The 23,598-nt window shown below is 36.3% G+C and overlaps 4 protein-coding genes across 6 annotated transcripts; 3 read left to right on the forward strand and 1 right to left on the reverse strand.

Moving 5' to 3' along the window:
* Window positions 1-1,546: 1,546 nt before the first annotated feature.
* LOC110752787 (mitogen-activated protein kinase homolog NTF6) lies at window positions 1,547-4,952 on the forward strand. 3 transcript variants are annotated; one of them, XM_021953514.2, is made up of 7 exons: window positions 1,547-1,705; window positions 1,815-1,991; window positions 2,574-2,703; window positions 2,932-3,069; window positions 3,656-3,988; window positions 4,174-4,357; window positions 4,454-4,952. In XM_021953514.2, the coding sequence occupies exons 2-7, from the start codon at window positions 1,840-1,842 to the stop codon at window positions 4,627-4,629; spliced, it is 1,113 nt and encodes a 370-aa protein (XP_021809206.1). In that variant the 5' UTR covers window positions 1,547-1,705; window positions 1,815-1,839; the 3' UTR covers window positions 4,630-4,952. The 3 variants fall into 3 exon arrangements, with proteins under 3 accessions (XP_021809206.1, XP_088111611.1, XP_021809207.1); XM_021953515.2 differs by having other exon boundaries at window positions 1,549-1,708; XM_088255485.1 differs by having other exon boundaries at window positions 1,548-1,991.
* Window positions 4,953-5,587: 635 nt separating this feature from the next.
* Window positions 5,588-9,233, forward strand: LOC110752742 (hydrolase family protein / HAD-superfamily protein). The gene is made up of 12 exons (XM_088255484.1): window positions 5,588-5,838; window positions 5,955-6,058; window positions 6,148-6,183; window positions 6,282-6,355; window positions 6,471-6,511; window positions 6,940-7,011; window positions 7,148-7,328; window positions 7,599-7,694; window positions 7,824-7,891; window positions 8,424-8,634; window positions 8,750-8,833; window positions 9,004-9,233. The coding sequence occupies exons 1-12, from the start codon at window positions 5,726-5,728 to the stop codon at window positions 9,061-9,063; spliced, it is 1,140 nt and encodes a 379-aa protein (XP_088111610.1). The 5' UTR covers window positions 5,588-5,725; the 3' UTR covers window positions 9,064-9,233.
* A 487-nt stretch (window positions 9,234-9,720) lies between these two features.
* Window positions 9,721-13,048, reverse strand: LOC110752808 (Polyketide synthase, enoylreductase family protein). The gene is made up of 10 exons (XM_021953538.2): window positions 12,632-13,048; window positions 12,443-12,540; window positions 12,005-12,136; window positions 11,755-11,898; window positions 11,578-11,680; window positions 11,311-11,410; window positions 11,082-11,158; window positions 10,907-10,985; window positions 10,081-10,199; window positions 9,721-9,967 (listed from the first exon to the last, which is right to left on the reverse strand). The coding sequence occupies exons 1-10, from the start codon at window positions 12,814-12,816 to the stop codon at window positions 9,868-9,870; spliced, it is 1,137 nt and encodes a 378-aa protein (XP_021809230.1). The 5' UTR covers window positions 12,817-13,048; the 3' UTR covers window positions 9,721-9,867.
* Window positions 13,049-19,360: 6,312 nt separating this feature from the next.
* LOC110752790 (putative serine/threonine-protein kinase PBL5) lies at window positions 19,361-22,892 on the forward strand. The gene is made up of 5 exons (XM_021953520.2): window positions 19,361-19,643; window positions 20,478-20,740; window positions 20,976-21,165; window positions 21,308-21,699; window positions 22,308-22,892. The coding sequence occupies exons 1-5, from the start codon at window positions 19,556-19,558 to the stop codon at window positions 22,608-22,610; spliced, it is 1,236 nt and encodes a 411-aa protein (XP_021809212.1). The 5' UTR covers window positions 19,361-19,555; the 3' UTR covers window positions 22,611-22,892.
* The last annotated feature ends 706 nt before the right edge of the window (window positions 22,893-23,598 follow it).

Here is a 23,598-nt window from a genome sequence, read left to right on the forward strand (position 1 = left end):
AGTGGCAATTTCAAACAAATCCCCATAGTTGGAAAAGTGTAGCCCTATAAAGACCTCCCTGAACAACACTTTTTTCCAAACTTTTTGGGCATTAGGACAGCTCCACAAAGCATGAATTACACTCTCAAAATTCACATTACAAATGGGGCAAGAGTCATCAGAAATTATTTTTCTTTTCAACAGATTAGATCTACAAGGAAGATAATTTTTAATAGCTCTCCAATTAAAATATAAGAGTTTTTGTGGTACCTCTTGGGACCAAACTTTTCTCCATAAAGCACTTCGTATTCTTGGTTCCGAAGAAGATCCAACAGCTCCACTGCATTCCTTTTTCTTAGACATCTCCAGCCTATATCCACTCTTCACATAATAAATTCCATTTGTAGTATAATGCCAAATCCATCTATCTTTGTGATAATTAACACTCAAATGAATAGATGTAATAGCCTTAACATCATCCTCATGAAAACACAAATTTAGTAAATCAACATTCCAATTCCCAATAGGAAAAATAAAGTCACTTACTTTAGTTTCTTGATCCAACACTTGAGGGGAAATAGGGCGGAAAGAGTTAGGTCTAGGAATCCAAGCATCACCATAGACTTGTGTTTCTTGTCCATCTCCAATCCTCTTCCTTAACCCACTCAAGAGCAACTCACGACCCCAAATCAAAGACCTCCAAATATAAGAAGAAGCTCTTCCTTTACCCGCTGCCAAAAAATTACACTTTGGAAAGTATCGCGCTTTTAACATTTTATGAATCATTGTATGTTCATTGGTAAGAAGTCTCTAGCATTGCTTAGCCACAAACGCTTTGTTAAAAGACTCCAGATCTCTAAACCCCATTCCACCTTCTTCTTTTGCAAAACACAAATGCACCCACTTTGCCCAGCTAATACCTTTATCCCATTATAATTTTGACTTGTATACAATATAGTATTTTAATACGACAAGCACAATTCAAGAAAAAAAATTTCACATGTTGGGTTAGAACCTGAAACACGAAAAAGAAATTCACTCTTTTATTACCAATAAAAAGAATTGGTTAATTCTTTTATTTTATTTTATAAATGTATAGAAGATAATATTTTATTTAATAAAAATAAATCATGTTATCACAACAAATCTCGAGCCTCTACATTTAGAATCTACGCCGTTTTATTTACATAACTTTTTGTTAGCATCGATAATATCTTTATGCAATACAATTAAGTTTGCAACTGAATTAGCTAACTCCAAGAATTCTACAGTGAGAGCCTTATGCATGGCCTCCCTATAGAATTCTTCTTCAATCCAAAGGCATTGATAATATCGAAATTGCAGAAGAAGTAGGCCCAGACCGGGTCAAAGTTTAAGTTGGAATATTGGGCCCTCAAATAGAAAACAAAAATCTCAGACTTTCAACATGCAGCACTGGACAACTGGGCAGTAGAATTTTCTCGACCCAAGAAGCAAGCAGGGAAGAAGGAAAGAGAAAAAATTGACCACTGACTGACTCACTGACTTTTATAAATAAAAAACAGTAACCTTTTGTTTTTGGCTTCGGCTTTTCCACATTCAAATTTGAAAGTTGAAAAGTTTGAAACAACAAAAAGCGTTTAGTGTGGTGGCTGTCAGAGACAGGCCTGTGGTGCCAAATGGCCCCTCCATAGCTTTCACTCACCAATATTCAGGCGGTCACTCCTCCACCAGCTTTTCTAAATTTGTAGTCTCTCTCTCTCTCTTCTCCTCTTCTCTTCTCTGTGTGTGTCAGTTTGAGAAACTGAGCAAGACTTTCTCTTTTTCTTGTTTTTGTTCCTGTCTCTCTCTCATAGAAGTTTGGAAAACAGAAGGAAAGAGATGGAGAGTGAGGATAAGGTGAAGAGAGAAGGTCTTCCTTTGTACGGAGGCAAGTACATACAGTATAACATTCTGGGTAACCTCTTTGAAGTCTCCGCCAAATATGTTCCTCCTATTCACCCTGTCGGTCGCGGTGCATACGGCATCGTTTGGTATCTCTCTCTCCCTCCCTGTTATTGATTTTTGATTAAAAAATTCTCAACTTTTTGCTTTCTCTTTCAGTATCAGTGTTTTTTCTTTATTTTTTGGGCTTTGAAATGGTATATCTGTTAGGATTCTGGTAAAAGCTGGGTTGGACTTTGACCATGGAATTGAAAAGTTGACTTCAAAATTGAATTGGGTAGGCTTTAGCTTAGTGGGGTTTTGTTTTTCTTGGGTTCTAAATCTGAGATTCAAATCCAATGAGCCACTACTTCATTTTATTCAATTCTGTCTTTATTGTTTTGACTTTGGTTTGGGTGCTTTTGTATTTGAATTGGAAAGCGAGGCTTCTTGCTCATACAGCTATCAGGAACTGTTCAAAATTCTTGCTCATACAACTATCAGGAACTGTTCAAAAAACTTGTGGAGATAGATAGCTCTTTCAAATATTCTTACTGCACTCATTTGATAAATTTGGGAGATTTCTTGGTGAATATGTGGAAATATGTATCTTGATTTTTACTCAATGTGAGTAGATGTGTGAGTGAGGCCAAAAAAGAAAAGTAGAGGTGGTTAATATTTCCTCATGGCAGCTGTGCAACAAACTCTGAGACAAAAGAAGAGGTTGCAATCAAGAAGATTGGGAATGCATTTGACAATAGGATCGATGCCAAGAGGACGCTTCGAGAGATCAAGCTTCTTTGCCATATGGATCATGACAATGTAAACCTTTTGCATTCAAATCCCATATCCTCTGCTGTTCCTTCCTTTAGCAAAGTTGGAAATATCCAAATATGGATAAATGCTTGTTTTTTAAATGTCTGGTCAATGCTATTCATAAGCATACCATAAACTGAAAATCTTATTATAGGGAGTTTTGTTGTTAAGGCTAGTTACACTCGTTTCTTAACTTGTTTTACTGTGAATAATAATTGTATCATTATTTTGCAGATTGTCAAAATTAAGGACATCATAAGGCCAGCAGAGAGGGAAAAGTTCAATGATGTTTACATTGTATATGAACTAATGGATACTGACTTGAATCATATAATACACTCCAGCCAGGCTTTGACAGATGATCACTGTCAGGTAAGTAGAGCGTCGATATATTCTGGACTTTTTTTAGTAGGGATGTGAGAACTAGTTATAGAATTTCTAAGGTGAAGCTATTAAGTTTATGATGTCGATCAATCAAGTTCTTCATTGTTCAACGACAGCTACTTGTCTCTTTGAACAAGAAAATTAAAAGTGACTGCTGCTGCTTAATTACGATTGACATTCTTTACATTTCCAATCAAGATACACATAGGTTTAGTGAATGCGGGGAAACAATCTAACTTGTAGGGCACTGTGTAGGTTAGTGTAACATAGAAGTGTGATATTTTTGATATGCATACCATTTTTCCCCTTAAATTTGCAAAGGCTATTATGTAATGCGTCAAGCCATTCAATGATTAGTTACTTTGTATTGAACATCTGGTTCGTACTTGCTTCTTTTGTTTACTGCTATTTATAAAGTTGTTGCTTCTGTTACTAATCTCTCCTTCCTATGTGTTAGTCATGTTGTATTAGCAACATACATGCTCTGATTGTAGTATGAATATGTAACCCTATAAATTCTTTGAGATTGAAACTTAGATCGCTTATCTTAAGCGACACGTAATGTTTTTGGCAGTACTTCTTGTATCAATTGCTGCGGGGATTGAAGTACATACACTCTGCAAATGTTTTGCACCGCGATCTGAAACCGAGCAACCTGCTTCTCAATGCAAATTGTGACCTTAAGATTTGTGACTTTGGGCTTGCTAGAACTACATCAGAGACAGATTTCATGACAGAATATGTTGTAACTCGTTGGTATCGAGCCCCTGAGTTACTGCTCAACTGTTCAGAATACACTGCAGCCATTGATATTTGGTCAGTAGGTTGCATTTTCATGGAGATTATTAGGAGGGAACCACTATTTCCCGGTAAAGACTATGTTCAACAGCTGAGTCTCATAACTGAGGTACTCATTTTCTCTGTAATTCTCTTGCAGTTCTTGAACTTAATAGATGTGATTTAGTGTCAGTTGAGTGTTGTTACATTGTGGACATCCTTTTAGAAGGGATGTCAGAACTAGTTACCAATTTGAAAGTTGATACTATTAATTTACGATGTTGATGAATCAAGTTTGTGATTGTTCAAAAACAGCTACTAGGTTCACCAGACGATTCAGATCTTGAATTTTTAAGAAGTGATAATGCTAGGAAGTATGTTAAGCAGCTCCCACATGTCCCAAAGCAACCCTTTGTGCAGAAGTTCCCAAATGTCTCGCCAATGGCAATTGATCTTGCAGAAAAAATGTTAGTTTTTGATCCAAGCAAGCGTATAACTGGTAAGTCTCTTAGCATTTGGTAATGATTAATCTTCAACTTTCTCACTAATTTTCGAAATACTAATATCTACCGTCTCATTTGTCATATATGAAAAGTTGAGGAAGCACTGAATCATCCATTTTTATCAAGTCTTCATGAGATCAATGAGGAGCCCGTTTGCCCATCTCCTTTCGTCTTTGATTTCGAGCAGGCAACCCTGGATGAAGAAGATATAAAGGAGCTCGTATGGAGGGAGTCTCTACACTTCAACCCGGATGATATGTTGGGATAATTTTTGTCAGCAGCGATCTAATTTCTGTTTCTGTTTTTTTTTTTCACTGCTACCACTGGCATCATGTAAAAGGATGCTTTTGGTTTCGAAAGGTTGGTAATTATCATATGCGAGGAGATTCCATATAAGAAGATCAACTAGGGAGATGGCGTTTTCCGGCGTGTTGTGTGGATGAAATGCCAGCTTCATAACAAGAGTGGTAGTGTTGGTGTGTATAAAAAGAAGGCTTTGTTCTCCTGGCCTTGTTTGGATTTTGATGTGTTTTGTATATTGTAAATCCATTATGATTCAAAACCAAATAAAAATAAGAATATTACCGAGAAGACAGCACAAAGTGATTATTCTCCTCTGCATATTGTGTTGGACTTCTTATGAACACCTTGAGAACATAAATGTTAGTGCAGAAGATGAGCAAAATCAAGGTATGGAGGGATGAGAGCGTAGAGATTTTAGGTTCAAACTTAAAAATCTCATTTCCACACCACTTGCGAAGTCTTCTGAAATCTCATTTTAACAAAAGAGTAGAGATTTTCTGTTTAGTAGTTGTTGTTCACGAAATTTGAACTTAAAAATCTTCTAAAATACCATTGGATTATTGACTATTTTAAATGAGACGGTGAACTTAAAAATCTTCTATTGACCATTTTAAATGAGACGGTGAACTTAAAAATCTTCTAAAATACCATTGGACTATTGACCATTTTAGATGAGACGGTAGATATTAGTATTTCGAATAGTAAATTATACCAATCTTCTTCATATGATTTAGCCTGAATTATTACCGGTCCAATAGAATTATTTTTCAGAAATAATTTGATCTAATAATAAACCGAAAAACGATCATATTGGACCGATCATAATTCGGGCTAAATCATATAAAGAAGATTGATATAATTTACTATTTAGACCCAAACCAAATCAAACTAGTGCCACCCACTCAAGTTCTCCAAGTCTTCTCGTTCAGGGCATTAAGTTAGTTAACTTAACTCGCGGGTGGCCCAAATCGAGTTCAGCCTCGCTTGTTTTCTCAGAGCTTCCATATTTTCTGGACAGTGAGTAACTAAATAGTATCGAAAACTCATAAGAAAGAAAAACAATGAGCCTCCGAATACTGAGAAAGGCTTCGCAGACGCAAAACGCAAAGCAATTATCCTCCAGTTTCTCCAAATTCACACGATCATTCTCGCAGCTCTCCTCACAGTCCAAACCGTCCGTCAATCCCTCCTTTTCATTTTGTTTCTAATTTTTTTTTTTTAAGGAGAAAAATTTGATGAAGTTCGTGAATCGTGAGCACAAATTGGGTTTGATTATGATTAATTTGGCAGGCCTTCCTTTGGCATTGCGTTCGACATCGACGGCGTCGTTTTACGCAGCGAAGCTCCCATCGGAGGCTCTCCTCAGGTCTTAAGAAGATTGTACGACGATTCTGGTACCCTCACTTCTTATACCCACCTCCCATTTTTATTTATTTTATATTTTTTTAGGATTTTATTTGAAAAAATTTCAATTTGTGGGCAGGTAATCTTAGCATTCCGTACGTGTTCTTGACAAATGGTAAGTCTGTTGATTTGCGTTTTTATGCTGGGTTTTTGCCACGTGTTATAATCAAAGTAAAATGGTTTCGTTTTTTTGATTTTTTTGGTTTTGAATAGGTGGTGGGTTTACTGAATCTAAAAGAGCCCTTGAGTTAAGTGAACTTTTGGGTGTCAAGATTTCACCTTTACAGGTATTTTTGTTAGAATGACCACAAATTTGATTATTTTATTCAAACTTCTATCCTTACGTACTTGCAAATCTGTAATACTAAATACTATTTTTTGACTGCATGGTGTTGCATGCAGGTTTTACAGGGCCATACACCTTTTAAGCAGTTAGTAAACAGGTATGCATGTAAGCTTGAGTTATGGGTCAGAAATGAAATTTCGTTTAACAAGTTATAGAGTGTGTCTTCGTCTTGCATTAAGTATTGGCAGTGTTGGGGCATGCTTCATTTTTCTCTGCCAACATTGTATATGCCTCTAGGATAAATGTGGGCATCAAAAGTTGGGTACCTTAGTGAGAATTACACATGGTGAAAATGAACCTGAGTTCTGTATCTAAGCAGATGCATTTCATTGTTACTTAATGGCAGCACTATGGAATTCCATAAAGGATGCCAATTTGTCACTTCACAACCATGATGTAGAGTGAGAATCAAATGGTCACAACCTATTGTGTGAACAATCTTGATCTGTTCTGTTTGTTTGATTGATAGATTTCATCTTTGTCTCATTGTATTCTTCTATTCAAGATTTACAATTTTGACTACAGATTTGAGAATGAACTCATTGTTGCTGTGGGGAAAGGAGAACCTGCTGCAGTTATGTCTGAATATGGATTTAAGTACGTTTCTGGTTAGATTGTCTAGGCTAATTTGATTTTGGCATGTTGAATTTCTTCACAAATTTGAATAAAATGTCTGATCTGATCTGAGATTTTTGCTCTTGATTTTCTTTGGGGTTTTTTTCCCTCGTTTCAGAAATGTTCTTTCAATTGATGACTATGCGTCCTGCTTTGAAAACATTGACCCACTAGCACCGTATAAGAAATGGACAACTAAGCAGGTTAAGGAGGTTGCTGCCAGAGACCTTGTATCCTCACAAAGAGTTCAGGCGGCGTTTATAGTTAGTGATTCTGTTGATTGGAGCAGAGACATTCAGGTTATTTTGGACAAGTTTATTTGATCATAATGCTATAGGACCTCATGTATGTACATGCACATTACCAAGAGGATTTAGGATTAATCAATGCCTCATGTTTGTTAGCTACACATATGAATTACTGAAATGCTATCAATGCTGTCTTCAAATACTTTCGACAATTTCACCTTATTCCCACTTTCATGTTCTGTTAGAATTTCTCAAATCTATATGTTAGCCATTTTATAATCATTAAAGTATCAATTGACTAATGATGGATGTTTATACCAGGTTCTATGCGACATTTTTAGAACTGGTGGTCTTCCTGGTCGGGAAATTGGACACCAACCACATCTTTATTTTGCGCATGATGACCTTGCATACCAGGTTGATTCTCCTTCCCCTGTAATAAATTAATTGTTTTCTTGACTAAAATATAAATTCTTGAGTTTCTATGAACTAGTTTTGATAATATAAAATATGTATGATGTACTGACAAGGTGCTACTAAAGGTAGGCTGCTTTTCCTACTGAGCGTTTTGGAATGGGAGCTTTCAGAATTGCACTAGAATCCATCTTTAATAGGTAAGCCTAGAAATATCCAAAAAGTGTATCATTGTACGTTTTCCTTCTAATCTTCCCGTTAAAATGCTGAGATATGCTCTTCTAAACCCCTTTTGAATGGGTCGTAACTCAACTGACTACAATTCCACTCAGATGAATTTGTAGCTGATCTCTGAGTTCAAAAGATGGCTCACTAGTTGAAATGGGATGGAATACATGAATGCTGTTTGATAGTGCTGATCATAAATTTGGGTTTTGTCAAAGTTTTAACCCTTAATTAAGTTCTACGAAATATAGCTTTGTGTGATGATTATATTTCATATTACGTACCTTATGAAGGTTAAAGACTAAGAGGCCGATCAAGAGTTTAAGACCAACATGGGAAAAGATAATATGAAGAGATGTGTGAAAATTAGAAAGAAAAAAAAAGGAAAATGTGAATTCATTTGGTTGACCTCATATGACTAGGACAAAGGCAAGGATGCTGATGATGATGATTTCATGTGATGAGTTATGCATCATGCTAAAGCTGCTAGTTCAAATTAATATGCAGAATCCATCCTCATGCTCTGGAGTACACAACTTTTGGGAAACCAAATCCATTTGTATTCAAGAATGCAGAACTTGTACTTAAGCAACTTGTGTCAGCTCTTCATAATAATCTTCAAGTTGCCACCAATCAAGCAAATGCTGGAAGTTACCAATTCAAAACACTGTATATGATAGGAGATAATCCTTCGGTTGACATCAATGGTGCACGACAGGTTTGCGTCTCTTGAACTTGAATTTTGGTTGCATAGTTTCTACATGAGTAAAATGAACACTATTTAACTTAAAATCAGAGGAGAAGGAAATAATCAATCCTATTTCTCATTTCAGGCGGGTCAACCCTGGTTTTCTATTCTGACAAGGACTGGGGTTTTCAAGGGAAAGGAAAATCATGCCGAATTTCCAGCGGATCTGGTAGGTTTTTAAAACTTTTCTGCCTGCATGAAAATGTAGTATCATGTTTACTTTATTCATCCTCCCCTCTTTCTCAGGTGAGGGGTGGAACTTGAGTTTATAGGTAGAGATGTAATTGCAAATCTCATGCATTCAAATTTGTTAACAGATACCTGACTTTGCTTGTGCAGGTTGTTGACAGTGTGGAAGAAGCTGTAGACTTTGTTTTGAGAAAGGAATACATCTCTTAGAGTTTTATTCTGTACACTTTTTGTTTTTTTGGGGGTTCCCTTCTTCCCCTCAGATTTTATTAATTTTTGAGAAATTTATTTGTGGTTTACAATATTTTTTTAGAACTCCATCTGAAAATATATTTTAAAATTTTATAAGGAGAATTTGGGGGAAGACAATTGAGGTGACATCTCGGATGAACCCCAGCTAGGCTCTCAATTTGGAGAAACACTTCCATGAAACGGGGATAACACTATTTTGCTATCCCCATTCAATCACGGTATGCCACGCATGATAACTTTTCCACGCGACAAACTATAATTGGCTAGGAATAGCAAAACAGTGCTATACCCGTTTAATACAAATTTTTCTGCTCAATTTGGGATCAATTCATGATGTACTTACAATGTGTTTTGGAGATGAGACAAGAAATCAAATTTTTGTTTGATATCAAATAAGAGAAAACTGGCGCTTTCATTTTGCTTTTGCTATACTGACTCATTTGATACAAAGAATGCAACAGAATGCAATTCATAATACCTAAAGCAAATTACTGTAAGGTGGTTTTTAGTCTTGACCAATTTAACTCCCACCACTAAGCAGTAATTGTGATACAAAGTCTTTTGGTCTGAATTGTGGTGACAAAGTTGGCTCATCCGTAAATGTGGATTGTCTCGTGGTAAAAGGACTCAAAAGACATGTAATGATTACATTATATAATAGGAGATCCAAAATGTGACTTCACATCCTAATGCAATACAATAAACCTCTAAAAGATTATTATGAGATTATAACCAAAACAAAAGTCTTCACTTCAGCCATGCTCAAAGTTGAAAATTGATAACTTGTTTTGGTTGGCTCCCTTGCTTCCCAAGGGCCTTATCTAGTGCAGCATTGAAATTGTCAAAAGGAACCAGCTCCATCCTACAAATAGGGAAGCCTCTGATGTTATACATAGAACAGTTCAAATTAACAAAAGTGGAGTTAAAAAACAAAAAAGAAGAAGCCAAGTGTATAGTTAATGAAGGAGAACTTACTCATATTTTAACTTCCCTTCCCGTGCTAGGTCTAGGAGGGAATCTATCAAAACTCTACACTCTTTTGCCTTCTCTGTACTCATCCAATTCTGCAACCAGAATCCCCTCAAGGAAAGATTCTGCAAACATAGATATTTGAGACAAGATAACAGAACATAAAAACATCACAAAGAGATAAATGTCAGTGGAACTAATCAGAAATTTCTCTACTAACAGAAACTGGTGGGCAAAAAACTGTGTTGCTTTAAGACAAAAGAAATCCTAAATCCTATTTCTTCATCTCTGCCACCAGATGAAGAGCTAACCTAATCTAGGTCTTTAAATGCCTAAAAGGATTTCTGAAACTATACAAACTTTGAATTTCTAATCAAATAGACCTCCTAGGTTTGTAAAAATAACAGTCAATACAGCTTAGTTGGGATGAATGAAGACTAGAATCATATCATCCCATCAATGCATATAATGACACCTGGTCTACTCAATCTATAGTTGGAGCATGCAACCGTCATTGACCTCATCCTACTTTCTATTGGTATCACCCATATCTAACTGCTTCCTTTTCTTTGTAGTAATCAGATTTTCTTGAATGCTTTGTTATTGTTCCTTTTCCTATTTCGTGGTTTCCCCATGTCCACCTATTTAGCATTCCTTGTCATTTCCACATGTTTGCCTTTACTCCCCATCCCACCCACACACACTAACTCGCAGTTCTCGGGGAAAAAAACATAGAATTTGCAGTTTCTGAAGTGCAATATACTTTTCCCCTCAAAAGTAATAACCACAAAAGTAGAATTTCACTAAATGGGGGAAAAAAAGAAAGACTTACCTTAAAAATGAAAGATGTTGTTGATACAGTAATGGGTTTCTTAGACATTCCACCATATGTCACCATAGTTCCGCCCCGCCTAAAAAAATGCAGTACATTTAAAAAAGGACATTCGATTTTGAAACCACTAGGAAAAGGGAACATTGTTTAAAGCATATAGTACTGAGAATCACACCCCAAAAATTTAAGAACCAAAGAAGCAGCATTGCCTCCAACGCAGTTAAATCCTAATGCAGGTTCAGGTATACCAGACTGGCATGTAAAGCAGATTAAATGCAGAAGATTAGTCAAACAACTCAGAAATAGAGGTAGAATCAAACTGTAATTTATGATTTGATTAATAAGTCCACAACTTCTAGAAGACCCTTGACAATATCAACTATAATGAGACAATAAAGATATACCAGAAGACCCTTGACATTCTTGACTTCCAGTTGACTCTCAGTAAAAACTTCATCAGCACCAAGGTTTTTGAGTTTCTCTTTTACTTCATCAGACCCAGTCCTGTAGACACCAAACCATGGTCAATTATAGAAAGACCCTTTTCAGGAAAGTTTATTTTTCTGGAAGCAGAAATCTAAGTAAATAACTGCATACTCTGCTTAATTATATACTTTTTATAAGAATAGAAGACATACATCACAGTACACAAGCTGATTTCATATTATCACCTGTCCCTTATTATATTAATGTTATGGATGCCACGATGGTGCGCAAGCTGAATAATGCACTGCCCTACAATGCTTGTGGCTCCATTTTGAACAATAGCATCTCCTATTCAAACCAAATTGTAATTGGTGAGGAGAAGACAAAAGAAAGATGCATAGAAGTTACAGATGGTGCTGTACCTTTGTTTAAAGTAACGAAGTCTTCAAGCATTCTTAGAGCAGTCAAAGGATTAACCGTAATAGTGGCGGCATATTCCAGGGGTGAATTCTTATTTATTTTGTACCATACACTCTGATCCTTCACAATATGCGTCTGCCATGTCCCTAAGAAAAGATTATATATAAAGCCTCATTAAGGTCACAAAAGGCATGCAAACTATGTTCTATAGCCACAAATTTGAGAAGATGTGAGAACAAATGAAGAATGTACCGAAAGAAGGCGGAGATGGGATGACTAAATCCCCGGGCAAGAGACCCTTAACTGCAGAACCGACCGAATGTACCTCTCCTACACCTTCATATCCTCCAACAGCTGGCACTTGTGGCCTCACAGGGTATACCCCTTTCATGGTTCAATGCACAAATCCTCAACTAGTAAGCAACAAATAGTAAATTCAATACAGATAATCTTCAAAATGTGATCTTAACAAGTTTGTCACTATGTTTACTGATGTTAAACTTTCTTTCTTTCTTTATTTATTTATTTATTTATTTTTGGGAAAACCTAACCATCAAGCAACTACTCGGAGCACATGTTCTAGTAAATTTAACTCCGTTTTCTGAACAACCAAACGGATAGTAATGGAACAATAAACCAAATGAGGCAATACCCGAAAAGAAAAAGGAAGAGAAAAAGATAAAAAAAAACCTTCAATTCGATTAATATCAGAAGGGTTGATTGGAGCAGCCAACATTTTCACGCACACATCGTTCTCTTTCACTTCAACTGGCGGCAACTGTATCACTCTTCCAACAGCAAAAACCACTAATTAAAAACTTCAAATTTGAAAAAGAGAAATAAAAAAGGTGAATTTGTAAGACAAAGTTAGAGAGTGACCTGGTGACCCTATCGGGAGGACCGTGTTGCTCGTACACCACAGCCTTTGAAGGCGGCGACAAGGTTGTCGAGAACGCCCGGACGCTTAGGGTTTGGGTTCGCGGGTGGTTAAAGGCGTCGTTTAGCGTGAGATTGCGGAGTGGTTTGAGAAATCTGAGAGTCGCTGATCGAACCAGAGACGCCATTTTCAATTTGAGCACCACTCTGCTCCAACTCAGGAAGCTGCAACAAGCTTAAGGAGTTATTCTGTCGTTTAAAACTCGAACCGGGTTGAAACGGCCCAAACCTGGCTAAAATATTCGAACCTTTAGACCCACTCTTCAGAAAAACACAGACGTCTCGCTTTAGGCCCGCTGGGCCGATCAAAGCTCGTTCCTCTCTCTCTCTCTCTCTCTCTACAAGGTATTTTCCTCTCTATTTAGTATTATCAACTGTCTTGCTTTGCCATTTACTTCTTTTTCTTTCTGTTTTTGTCTCTCTGCATTTTATACTCTTGTATTGTATCATTTTAGGGATTTAGGGAATTTTCACGATTTAGGGTTTCAGGGGTTCTTTGTAAAAGTGGAGAGCTGTAGGATGAGAGCTTGCCATTAATATTAATTTTCTGTCCAAACATCTGACAAATTTAGATTAAATAGTGAAAGAAAATTTTTTTAGCAAATTTGGTGGGTTATAAAGTTCATATTTTTATGTTTAGTTCAGTGTTCTACTAATTTAGTAAATTCATAAGCTTGGTTATAAGCCTCCAAATAGTTTGAGTTTGCCGCTTTTTCTTTTTTCTTTTTTGGGTACAAGTTATAGTCTAAACAACTAAGATGTCATGAGAGTTCGAACCTGAAATCTCTGATATGCAAGTCAATATCTTTTTTCTAAAACCTGAGACATCTGTCCATTATTTAATCCTTTGCCCATCATTTTTTCTGTATTATCAAACAGTAATATATCTTCTGTATTTTTGTGATATTAGCACCATGTCTTTAACCCAATTGTGATATTACCTACTTTATTATGTAAGAGCAAATGTACACTCCTTTGCCTTTGTTGCTTCATAGACGGGTTTCATTGATGATTTTGAAGTCCAAAGGATCCGTTTGGGAAAAATATATCTGAAACCAATGAAAGGTTACATAATTTTACGGTGTCTGCATTTTGCAAATGATTCTGTAGGAGTCTTATTGAAGTTAGAAAGGTATATACAGCAACATCTGTTTTCACTTTACTCTAACTTTGTTTTCTGAAGTTAGAAATAAGTTATAACGTGCTCTGTAGCTAGGTTCATTCCAGTGCATAGGTGTGTTCATCTGTGGGCCTTATTTGGTGGCCCGGCTTGGATTGAATTGGAGTTGAGTTTAAGTCGGTCCTTATGAGTCTCGCCCTTTTAGATCAACTAGTATACCTCAAAACCATATTCAAGGGTTAGAATTTTACACACTATATACAGAAGACTTTCCCTGAAAGTTCATTTAAATAATTACTTCCCAACTCATAGATTCTTATTTCAATTTCCTTGTGGGTTGTCTGACTTTTTGTGTGTTTGAATCTTCTATCAAAGTTCCTCTGTGGTAGAAGAATCCACCAAAATCAGCATAAAAGATTTATTTTTTTTAAATGGGTCAAAAGTGAACATCCAACAATAATTTATTTTTGCTTTGCCATTCAAATCATTGTGGAACTTTGCTATTATTCAACAGTCATTGTACCTCTAAAGTCAAGCTGTCCTTCTTGGTCCATAATCAATATTTTCCCACCAATCAGATTAGGTACTTTCTTGAATGTTCTGTCATTTTGGTCATGATTTCATAACTCTGTACTTGAAAATCTGATTGAATTTGCAAGCTGCAAAGCAGAATGAATAAAAAAGCACTTTTGGCAATTGTAAACAGGAAGCACAATGTCATAAATGTGTGGGTAACTGTATGGAAAAAATGACTTTTGGATCATGGTATTTATTGCTAGACCTTGAAGCACTGTGCCAACATTTAACCTAAACCCTCCTATTTTCTAACATTGAATTAATTGATCTGAAATTCTGAAGCTAACTTTTTTAGATTTGGTCAAAATGTAAAAAACCCCTGCGTACGCAAGCGCCTGGTTATACGGAATAATTTTTATGTTTGAGATCATGTGATGAAAGAGATAAACGTACAATTTTATATAGTTAGTTGTAGGTAAGAAAAAAGGATGTGGAGAGGGATAAATTCATATTGTCGGTTTGTTTGGTCTGGTTTACCAGTGGAGTGGAAGGAAACCACAACATGCCCTTGGTTTTATTGGTCTGGTTTGACAGTGGAGTCGAAGGCAACCACAACATGCCCCCATTGCTTAGCTCAAGACACATTGTCGCTCACCTAAACCTAAAATAATGAAATTGTAAGCAAGAAGAAAAAGTCACTACCATGCACCGTCACCAGCGCCTTCAACCATCGTTGTCATTGCCACGAGAACCCCGTCGTTCTTTATCAATAATAATATTAAGAGAATAACTGATGTGGTAGTGGTTCATTTCTCTTCACTTCCCAATTCAATTGGGATCGTATTATCATATCAATTGATTTCAAAATAAGTGCAATAAGTTGATGTCTCTAATATTATTGATAAAATAATAATATTTTTCTCCAAAGATTTGTTGAATTTCAAAGCTATTGTTATCTTAGTAATTAGCATAAATAGTATAATCTCATTTAAATACATGATGGGAAATAATTTGTTTCAATTAATGTCTAATGGAAGAGGGAGTAGATAGTGCAATCTCTCAAGGCCCAACTTTAACTTGTTTATAACGTTTATAGACTCGTAGTTATTAGGGTTAGGAAGGATGGTTCTTTTGTCTGAGATCATCACTACCCATTAAGTATCCATCTAATACGCTAAGAATGGTCTAGGATTCTCTGCTTAGATTTTGCCTGTAATTTCTCCTGCTTTTCTTTTTCATACGCTAAAAAGAAATAGATTGCGCGATAAGAAGTGTATCTCAAGATCTACCAGATCGCACCAGGTTAGTGGTTAGTATTCTGAAATATACACTGGGTTAGAATACTAACCACTAACCCAGTGTGATCTGGTAGATCTTGGCCTTCCATGTGTTACAATTTCTGATGGTGTGTGTCCACTGCCTGAAACAGTGGAATTTTCTAAACCAATCATGAAGTCATTATAATACCATTCTTTGTGCACCGACCGTGATTGCTGCATGATCAGCCTTTCCAACACGTATTGAGCAATAGGATTTGCTGATTTAATCTTCTATGTAATTTTTTCAAATAGGTGGACCGTAGACTTTTTTTATATATTTTTCTTCACTTCTTTTTAATTAATTAAAGAACATCGAAATTTTGTTAAAAATAAGTGTATTTTTCTGAATTTTTAACAATTAAAAGTGATTCTCAGAGAAGCACCGAAAAACACTTTTGCGATTCAACATCACTATAAAATTTTCTATTAAATGCCTTAAAAATTATTAAAAAATGCTTTCCGACATTTCAAAAGCAGTCCCAAACCCACTTTTACTTTGTTTTAGTACTTTCTCTAGGCTTACTGTCCTCCATTAATTTCTCCTATTTTTCTTGAGGTACAGATTTATAGATTATATGCCTTTGTCGCAGCACTTTATTTATTGATTTCTTGCCTCAACCACTTGGTTTTACCTTTAACTAAAGCATGAGTCACAAACTGAATAGATTATTCAAAATGATGCAAAAAAGTTCTTGCCTTGGTTCATGTGCAAATAGAATAATATTTCTTGAATATTTGTGCAAATGATGCACACATTTTATATTGTATAATTGATTTTGCAAAGATACATACGAAGGAAGTTGAGGTTCCACCCCAAAACCAATTGGCAATGGGAGGAGTAGCTCAACTCCTTATAAGCCCTTGCTAGGTTTCTCAACTTTCCAATGTGGGACTTTTTACCTTTACATTCTCACACGCCCCCGCACGTGTGGCGAATTTTCAAGCCTAGCACGTGGACAACACATATTGGGTGACGTGGAGCACGTGTGGCCGTTGGGCTTTCACACGTGGGCTAACCTGCTCTGATACCATGAAGGAAGTTGAGGTTCCACCCCAAAACCAATTGGCAATGAGAGGAGTAGCTCAACTCCTTATAAGCCCTTGCTAGGTTTCTCAACTTTCCAATGTAGGACTTTTTACCTTCACATTCTCACAACATATAGTTATAGGGGTGTTTATTTTTAACAATAATAAATAATATACAACTCATAAGATTACGGTAACTCACTTTTAGTGAGAGAAGTGAAGGTAGAGAGCCTCAAATTCGAATTCTCTTTTGTATAATTTTTTTTTTTAATTGGCAAGAAAGTTCAGACCAATTAAATGCTATTTTATCTGATGCTTTTTATTAATTATATTTAAAAAATTGTGTTGAGAGTTTATTGCATATAGGGAGAAAAAAAGAGAAAGAAATGACAACAATATTTGTATTTATTTAGTTTCCTCTTTCCTCGCGGAACCTTCTTTTATGCTTTGGAGACGGCAACAAAAGTCAGAGCTGCAAAAGCATACAAAATTTGGTCTTTGGGTTTGACAATAAAAGCTCCAAATTCAATAAAATGCGTTGGAAATTAAAATATACAATTAAAAAGAAAGGATTATAACATATGTTGTTTGTTTTAGTAATAGTTTTTAGCAATAATGTTTTCATTTATAGATTGACTCACCGTTAACTCATTTCCCTTTTAATTTCAAAGGGGGAGATGGCAAGAATGAGACTCTTCATTGTAGTTATGGTAGGATTCGGGTCCTAGATTGGGAGTTTTCGGCTCGGATTCAATTGACTTATTGTCCACCTAACACACATCCTTTAAATGTTCTACCATTTGAAGTACGCCTATTAAAAGTTTAAAACAAGATAACCAAAATTCTCATATTCATAAATCACAAGTAAACGTTGTCTTTTTAACACAATAAAAACTCTTTCAACAAGAAATGATCAGAAAAGTTTACCTAAACCACTGTAGTCCCTAACGCATCAAATAATATTCACCTAAACCCTAAATCCTAATGTGATCAAGTATATATATATATATACACACAAGTTGGAATGGAACTTCAATTTGAAGAAACCTTAATGTGCAAATTGATAAAGTGGTTGTTTTTAAACTAAAACAAGAAACACATGTGTAATTGGATATCAACAACTGAGGGGAAAAAGTCAAGTATTGAATAGTGGGTAAGTCCTCTTTTACCTAAACCATCCCACAACATTTAACAAGAAAAAGGATCTGAAAAAATATTTACCTCTTCTTCTGCTAATTACCCACCTAAATTTTAATTACAACTTGTCGGTTCAAGAGTCACACAGTAAATTAAATATAGTCAAATCTCGAGTGCCAACTAACGTAGCTACGTGTCCGAATATTATTGGTTGAATGATTAAAAAATTTATTTTTACTGTTTCGTTTCCCCTAGGAAATAACGCATCGTAGTTATGGCGGGCGAGCGCGTGGATCACCGTTGGAACTTTCCTTTTTACAGCAAAGCATTATTAAGGGGAAACGCGTAAAGTCAGAGGGCCCCATTAATGCAATCGCGTGGGGCCCTCTTGGAAGATTTAAAGCATCAAATTTTGTTTAATGGGAGATCCGACGGTTGTGAGGACTGCTGTGATGTTAAGCCGTCACCGGCAGGTAATGGAAACAAATCTCAGGAAGAGAGGTGTCTGGTTGCCACAAGAAAAGGACAAAGATAGGTTGCGGACCAGCTCGCAACTAAATCGCGTATGCCAATGGGTGAGCGCCACGTCATCAGAGCGTTTGCATGATCGGAACACGTAAAAGACAAAACAAAAATACTGTACCATATATGCAAAGTTGACCAAACAGGCAAAATATGCCGGAGCGACGGGCTCGGCTCGGATGTGTCGTCAAAACACATGCAGCAGATTAAGGCCCCCGTAATTGTAGAGTTTTGAAATTAGCGAGCACTATTAAGATTGTTTTTCACTTGGTTAGACTTCATTTTAATTTTTCACACTTTGTGGTGATTTTAATTTCTATTAGGGCTATTTTAGTAATAAATACATTACTAGGCATGATTGGAGTTGGGAAAGGAATTCCCACATATGTTTCCCAAATTGTTGATTCCTGAATGAAGCGATAGAGGAAACTAACTGAGGAATACAATGGTAACACTCTTACCCTTAATTATACTCTCCACTTTTAACTAAGATGAATTAGCTTACTAAACATCGAGGAGCGCTAAGAATATTCTTGTATTGAATTTTTGCTTCTTTGAAATTACCATTAATTATTGTCAATGGGTCTAACTGTATTTGCTAAACATGTAATGTTATTCTCGGTGATATATGACCACTTCGAAGATAATAGAATTTTAATTATGAAGAATAGAATAGGAAAATGGGAGTGAGAGTAATCTCGGCTATCAAAAAAAGTTTAAATCGAAACATATTGATACACATCATATCAATAAAATTATGATCATAGTATCAAAGTGGAGTAACGATATATGTGATAAGTAAATATATGAGAAATCGTTTTAAAGGTAAGTTGACCGCAAATAAGGGATTTGGTTAGTAAATGTGTTAGAAAAGGGCAAGTTGTAATACGACCCTCTCTGACCCAAAAAAAGGAAAGAAAAAAGACCCTCGTGTGTGCAACGTGGCTGCTTTTAATTGGTTGAAATTGAATTAAATTTTGCGGTTGATTTGCATCACAGATGGGAACCCTCCCATATATATTAGAGAAAAAAATCACCAAGAAAGTACAAGAGTCTGTCACTTTGTGTCTGAGTTTTGCAACGCTCTCCTTTCTCATTCTGCTTTGCTCTGTTTTCTTGTTTGATTGGTTCGTTTCTATGCTTTTGGTACTCTGTTTTTGTGTGCAGTCGAGAGATAAAAGGGAGTGAGCAAACAAGAAAAGGAGAGAGAAAAGGAAAAGGTGTAAGATGAGCTGCTTTCGCTGCACTAAGAAATCAACCAAAGAATCAAAGAATAATAATACCAACATCAACGGCAACAAACCCAATCATCAAGGTAATTCTTTTCCAAAATTAATTTTTATTTAATTTTTGGGTCATTGAGATAAAACCCATCTGTTAGATGATCATATCTGATTTTCATATTCAGATATTTTCTTGGGGTGATTTTATTTTTTAGATTGTGGGTTTTGTTTTTTTGGCTATTATTTTTTCCCTTTTTGTTTAATTTTTATGGGTGGTACTCTTTTGCCGTACCTGGGTTTATGTTCTTCCCTCTCTGAATTATTTGGTCATCAATTTTTTTAATTTAAAATTTTGGGTTAAAGTTTCTGAATTTGGTTTTGATTGGTCCTGCTTTGCACCTTAAATCGATTCAAAAGATCAGTGCCCTCTTTGACTTTGCCATGAAACCACTGTCAATTTTTGAAATTTTGTAATGGATGGAGAAAGAAAGATGGCTAAATTTTTATGTTGTGAAAATGGGCTTTAATCACATTTATAAAATTTTCGTACTTTTATATTCATCTGGGTTTGTTAAATTGTTAATTTCTCATCTAGTGCCAAAGTTATTTGTTTTGGTTCTTGTGACTGTTCATTAACACCGCGTCTCATTCATTTTGTTTGTTTGTTTGTTTGCGTGGTTGGTTGGGAAGGTCCAATCCATAATCCAAAGTTCCATGGTGTTGAACTTTGTCATTTTGTATTTTTGTTTGCATTTAAATTTTAATGACTCCGGTTTTTTCAATCTCATTTTTGAGAGAATGAATCAATATGATTTTTTGGATTTTGGTTACCATGTGCGGAATTTTGTCTTTATGCTTGGCCTTCTCAATCTCACTTACTTACTTGTCTGTGTGCATGTTTGTATTTGGTCATTTTGATATTTCAGAAGTGAATTCAAATGGGAATGTTAAAAAGGAATTGGGTGTAAAAAAGGAGGAGGCCTCTAAGGATGACCAGTTATCGTTGGATGCAAAGGAGTGGAATATAAAGGAGGAGGTTTCTAAGGATGGAAAAACCAACGGCAAGCGAGCACAGACATTTACATTTGATGAACTTGCAGCAGCAACTGGCAATTTCAGGTCTGATTGCTTTCTAGGTGAAGGAGGATTCGGAAAAGTTTACAAGGGTCACTTAGAGAAAATTAACCAGGTTTGTGCAGCTGAGTTTAAGCTCTACCATTAAATCGAACCTCTTGTGATACCTATCAAACCCAAATTGACAAATAGTTTTTTTCTATTGAGTTATGAACTTGTACATTGAACCGAATGCTATTGGGATATCATGCGTGTCCTTTTTATACTTTTGTATCAAATGTGTTTTGTCAATTAATATATGAATTGTAAGCTTGAGGGGTGACCCAATTTTGCTATTGTTGTTGGTGTAGGTTGTTGCTATCAAGCAGCTTGATCGTAATGGGTGCCAAGGGATTAGAGAGTTTGTTGTCGAAGTATTGACGCTAAGTCTGGCTGACCACCTTAATCTCGTCAAATTGATTGGGTTTTGTGCTGAGGGAGATCAGAGGCTATTGGTTTATGAATATATGCCATTAGGATCCTTGGAAAACCATTTGCATGGTATGCAACTGACTCACTCGTAAAACCAATCCTTGTTGTATTATCGATTACTTTTTCACTTTCTGTGAAATATGCATCTTATTTTGAGGTGGCCATGAGTTATATTTGAATAGTACCTTTTTTTTTTTTTTTTCCTTTACAGATCTTCCACCCAGCAGGAAGGCGCTCGACTGGAATACAAGAATGAAGATAGCAGCTGGTGCGGCAAGGGGTTTAGAGTATCTGCATGAGAAAATGCAGCCCCCTGTTATATATCGTGATCTGAAATGCTCAAACATTTTGCTTGGTGAGGGGTATCATCCAAAGTTATCTGATTTTGGCTTGGCCAAAGTAGGTCCCAGTGGAGATAAGACTCATGTTTCTACTAGAGTTATGGGCACGTATGGGTATTGTGCACCTGATTATGCAATGACAGGTCAGCTGACTTTTAAGTCAGATGTTTATAGCTTTGGGGTTGTTCTTTTGGAGCTTATCACAGGAAGGAAAGCTATTGATAATACAAAACCTGTCAAAGAGCAGAACCTGGTAGCATGGGTAAGATAACTCTAGCATTGCACTCTCCTCTGATATCTACTATTCCACTCCCTTCTGTGGTACTGCATAGGTTGAATTAGTTTCGCGGTAGCTGCTGTCCTTTTGTAACATTGTGCGGCAAGCAATAATTATTGGAAATGCTGATTTTCTGGATTTTGCTTTTCTTAATCACTTTTCTTGGTAAAATTTAACTATGTCTGCTGCCCACTGGGATGGATGCGATTTATATAAGTGCTACCAATTAGAATAGCAGTTTGTTGAAACTTATTTTCTTTAGAGATAAAGGGAAATAAATAGGGGCAGCAGTCAGTTGACGCTTGAAAGAGACTATCCTTGGAAGTTAGAAGATTTTTTGTATTGCGGTTGATTTTAGTCTCTATTGTCATCTGTAGTTATGTTTTGATATTTTGATATCCATAGTAGCTTGAATTGTTGAGCATTTCGAATTTTGAATAACCTCCATGTACAAGAAACTAGCTAATGTAGTTGTCTGCCCTATGTAAAAGCACAAATGAACTTTTACTTTCACTTTAACTGTTATATTGTTTTTAGGCAAGACCCCTGTTCAGATTGGGCTTATAAATCGCTAACCGTTATATTGTTTTCAGGCAAGACCGCTGTTTAGAGACCGGAAGAGATTTTCACAAATGGTGGATCCGTTGCTCCAAGGTCAGTATCCTGTCAGGGGACTATACCAAGCCCTTGCTATTGCTGCAATGTGCGTCCAGGAGCAGCCCAATATGCGGCCTGTCATAACAGATATAGTTACAGCGTTGAATTACCTTGCTTCCCAGAAATATGACCCCCAAATACATCCAGTTCAAAGCTCGAGAAGGGGTTCATCTTCTCCTATAGGGAGGAGAGATGATGATATAAGGCAGATTGGAGGTAACGGGCCAGAGAGAGACTGAGCTGGAGGACAAAATTAAGAATAAAGCAGCGAATACCATTTTGTGGTCTTGTAGATGATGTGCCTAGTTATCAATTTTTGCGTCATAGAAGATAACAGGTACTACTGCCATTCTCAATATTCACATACAGAGAGTTTCTGCTTTTTTTTTCTTTCTTCCTTTTCTTTCTCCAGTGTACATGAGAGCTGACGTTCTTATATGTAAAAATGCTTCATTGTAGGAACTTTTTTCCATTTTATTAGTTAGCCTTATTAATTTCTATAATAGTTCCATTCTTTTGCCTACCGTGTCCCCTTTTTTTTTTTTCTTTTGCTCTTACTTTTTTTTCCCTAGATGTTTGCGTTGTTTCGTTTTGCTTTTCTCTAGCACAATAAGTGCATCATGATGGATGTTCTCGTGGGTAAGCTTTATGATAAAAAAAGGAAGTGGACATATCTACTTCCTCCCGTCTCCATTACTTTTTTTCCCTGGATGTTTGCGTCGTTTCGTTTTGCTTTTCTCTAGCACAATAACTGCATCATGACGGATGTTCCCATGGGTAAGCTTTATAGTAAAAAAGAAGTAGACATATCTACTTCCTCATGTCTCCATACAGGTAATGTGGAATATCATTGTTGGATGCAATGTGAAAACTTGACGAGCCCGGCCTTCTCGTTGACTCGATGCAAAGAGGGAACTTGGAGGTTCTGGTGAATGATTTGTTAATGTGTAGCTGGGGGTTGAGAGGGTGGTAAGTTTTGAAGTTGGTATTTGCATGGTGATTGGAGAGCTGGTCTGCAATCCTCTTTTAGCCAGATGCTTACAAGCATCCCCAAAACGACACCACTGTAAAAACTTAGGCTGCCAAGAGCTTTGAGTTTCTTTGGCATCTCAACATTTCCTGGCACTTGCACATCTAGAGGTGCTGATGGAGCCATGGAATGTACTTTTTTTGTATGGGTCATTTCAAAGTGACTTACACTTCATATTAAAGTAATAGGGAAAAAAG

The sequence above is a fragment of the Prunus avium genome, chromosome 6 (assembly GCF_965620075.1).
Source record: "Prunus avium chromosome 6, drPruAviu1.hap1.1, whole genome shotgun sequence".
Classification (NCBI taxonomy): Eukaryota; Viridiplantae; Streptophyta; class Magnoliopsida; order Rosales; family Rosaceae; genus Prunus; species Prunus avium.

What these genes read in the sequence shown, in the direction of transcription:
- LOC110752787 (XM_021953514.2), top strand. Translation starts at nt 1,840, where the DNA reads ATGGAGAGTGAGGATAAGGTGAAGAGAGAAGGTCTTCCTTTGTACGGA. An exon ending in GCCATATGGATCATGACAAT is followed by an intron (nt 2,704 to 2,931) that starts GTAAACCTTTTG and finishes ATTATTTTGCAG; the next exon opens with ATTGTCAAAATTAAGGACAT. An exon ending in TGACAGATGATCACTGTCAG is followed by an intron (nt 3,070 to 3,655) that starts GTAAGTAGAGCG and finishes TGTTTTTGGCAG; the next exon opens with TACTTCTTGTATCAATTGCT.
- LOC110752742 (XM_088255484.1), top strand. Translation starts at nt 5,726, where the DNA reads ATGAGCCTCCGAATACTGAGAAAGGCTTCGCAGACGCAAAACGCAAAG. An exon ending in CTCTCCTCACAGTCCAAACC is followed by an intron (nt 5,839 to 5,954) that starts GTCCGTCAATCC and finishes TTAATTTGGCAG; the next exon opens with GCCTTCCTTTGGCATTGCGT. An exon ending in AAGATTGTACGACGATTCTG is followed by an intron (nt 6,059 to 6,147) that starts GTACCCTCACTT and finishes ATTTGTGGGCAG; the next exon opens with GTAATCTTAGCATTCCGTAC.
- LOC110752808 (XM_021953538.2), bottom strand. Translation starts at nt 12,816, where the DNA reads ATGGCGTCTCTGGTTCGATCAGCGACTCTCAGATTTCTCAAACCACTC. An exon ending in CTTCGTTACTTTAAACAAAG is followed by an intron (nt 11,681 to 11,754) that starts GTACAGCACCAT and finishes TGGTTTGAATAG; the next exon opens with GAGATGCTATTGTTCAAAAT. An exon ending in CAACATCTTTCATTTTTAAG is followed by an intron (nt 10,200 to 10,906) that starts GTAAGTCTTTCT and finishes CTATGTTTGCAG; the next exon opens with AATCTTTCCTTGAGGGGATT.
- LOC110752790 (XM_021953520.2), top strand. Translation starts at nt 19,556, where the DNA reads ATGAGCTGCTTTCGCTGCACTAAGAAATCAACCAAAGAATCAAAGAAT. An exon ending in CAACAAACCCAATCATCAAG is followed by an intron (nt 19,644 to 20,477) that starts GTAATTCTTTTC and finishes TTGATATTTCAG; the next exon opens with AAGTGAATTCAAATGGGAAT. An exon ending in ACTTAGAGAAAATTAACCAG is followed by an intron (nt 20,741 to 20,975) that starts GTTTGTGCAGCT and finishes TTGTTGGTGTAG; the next exon opens with GTTGTTGCTATCAAGCAGCT.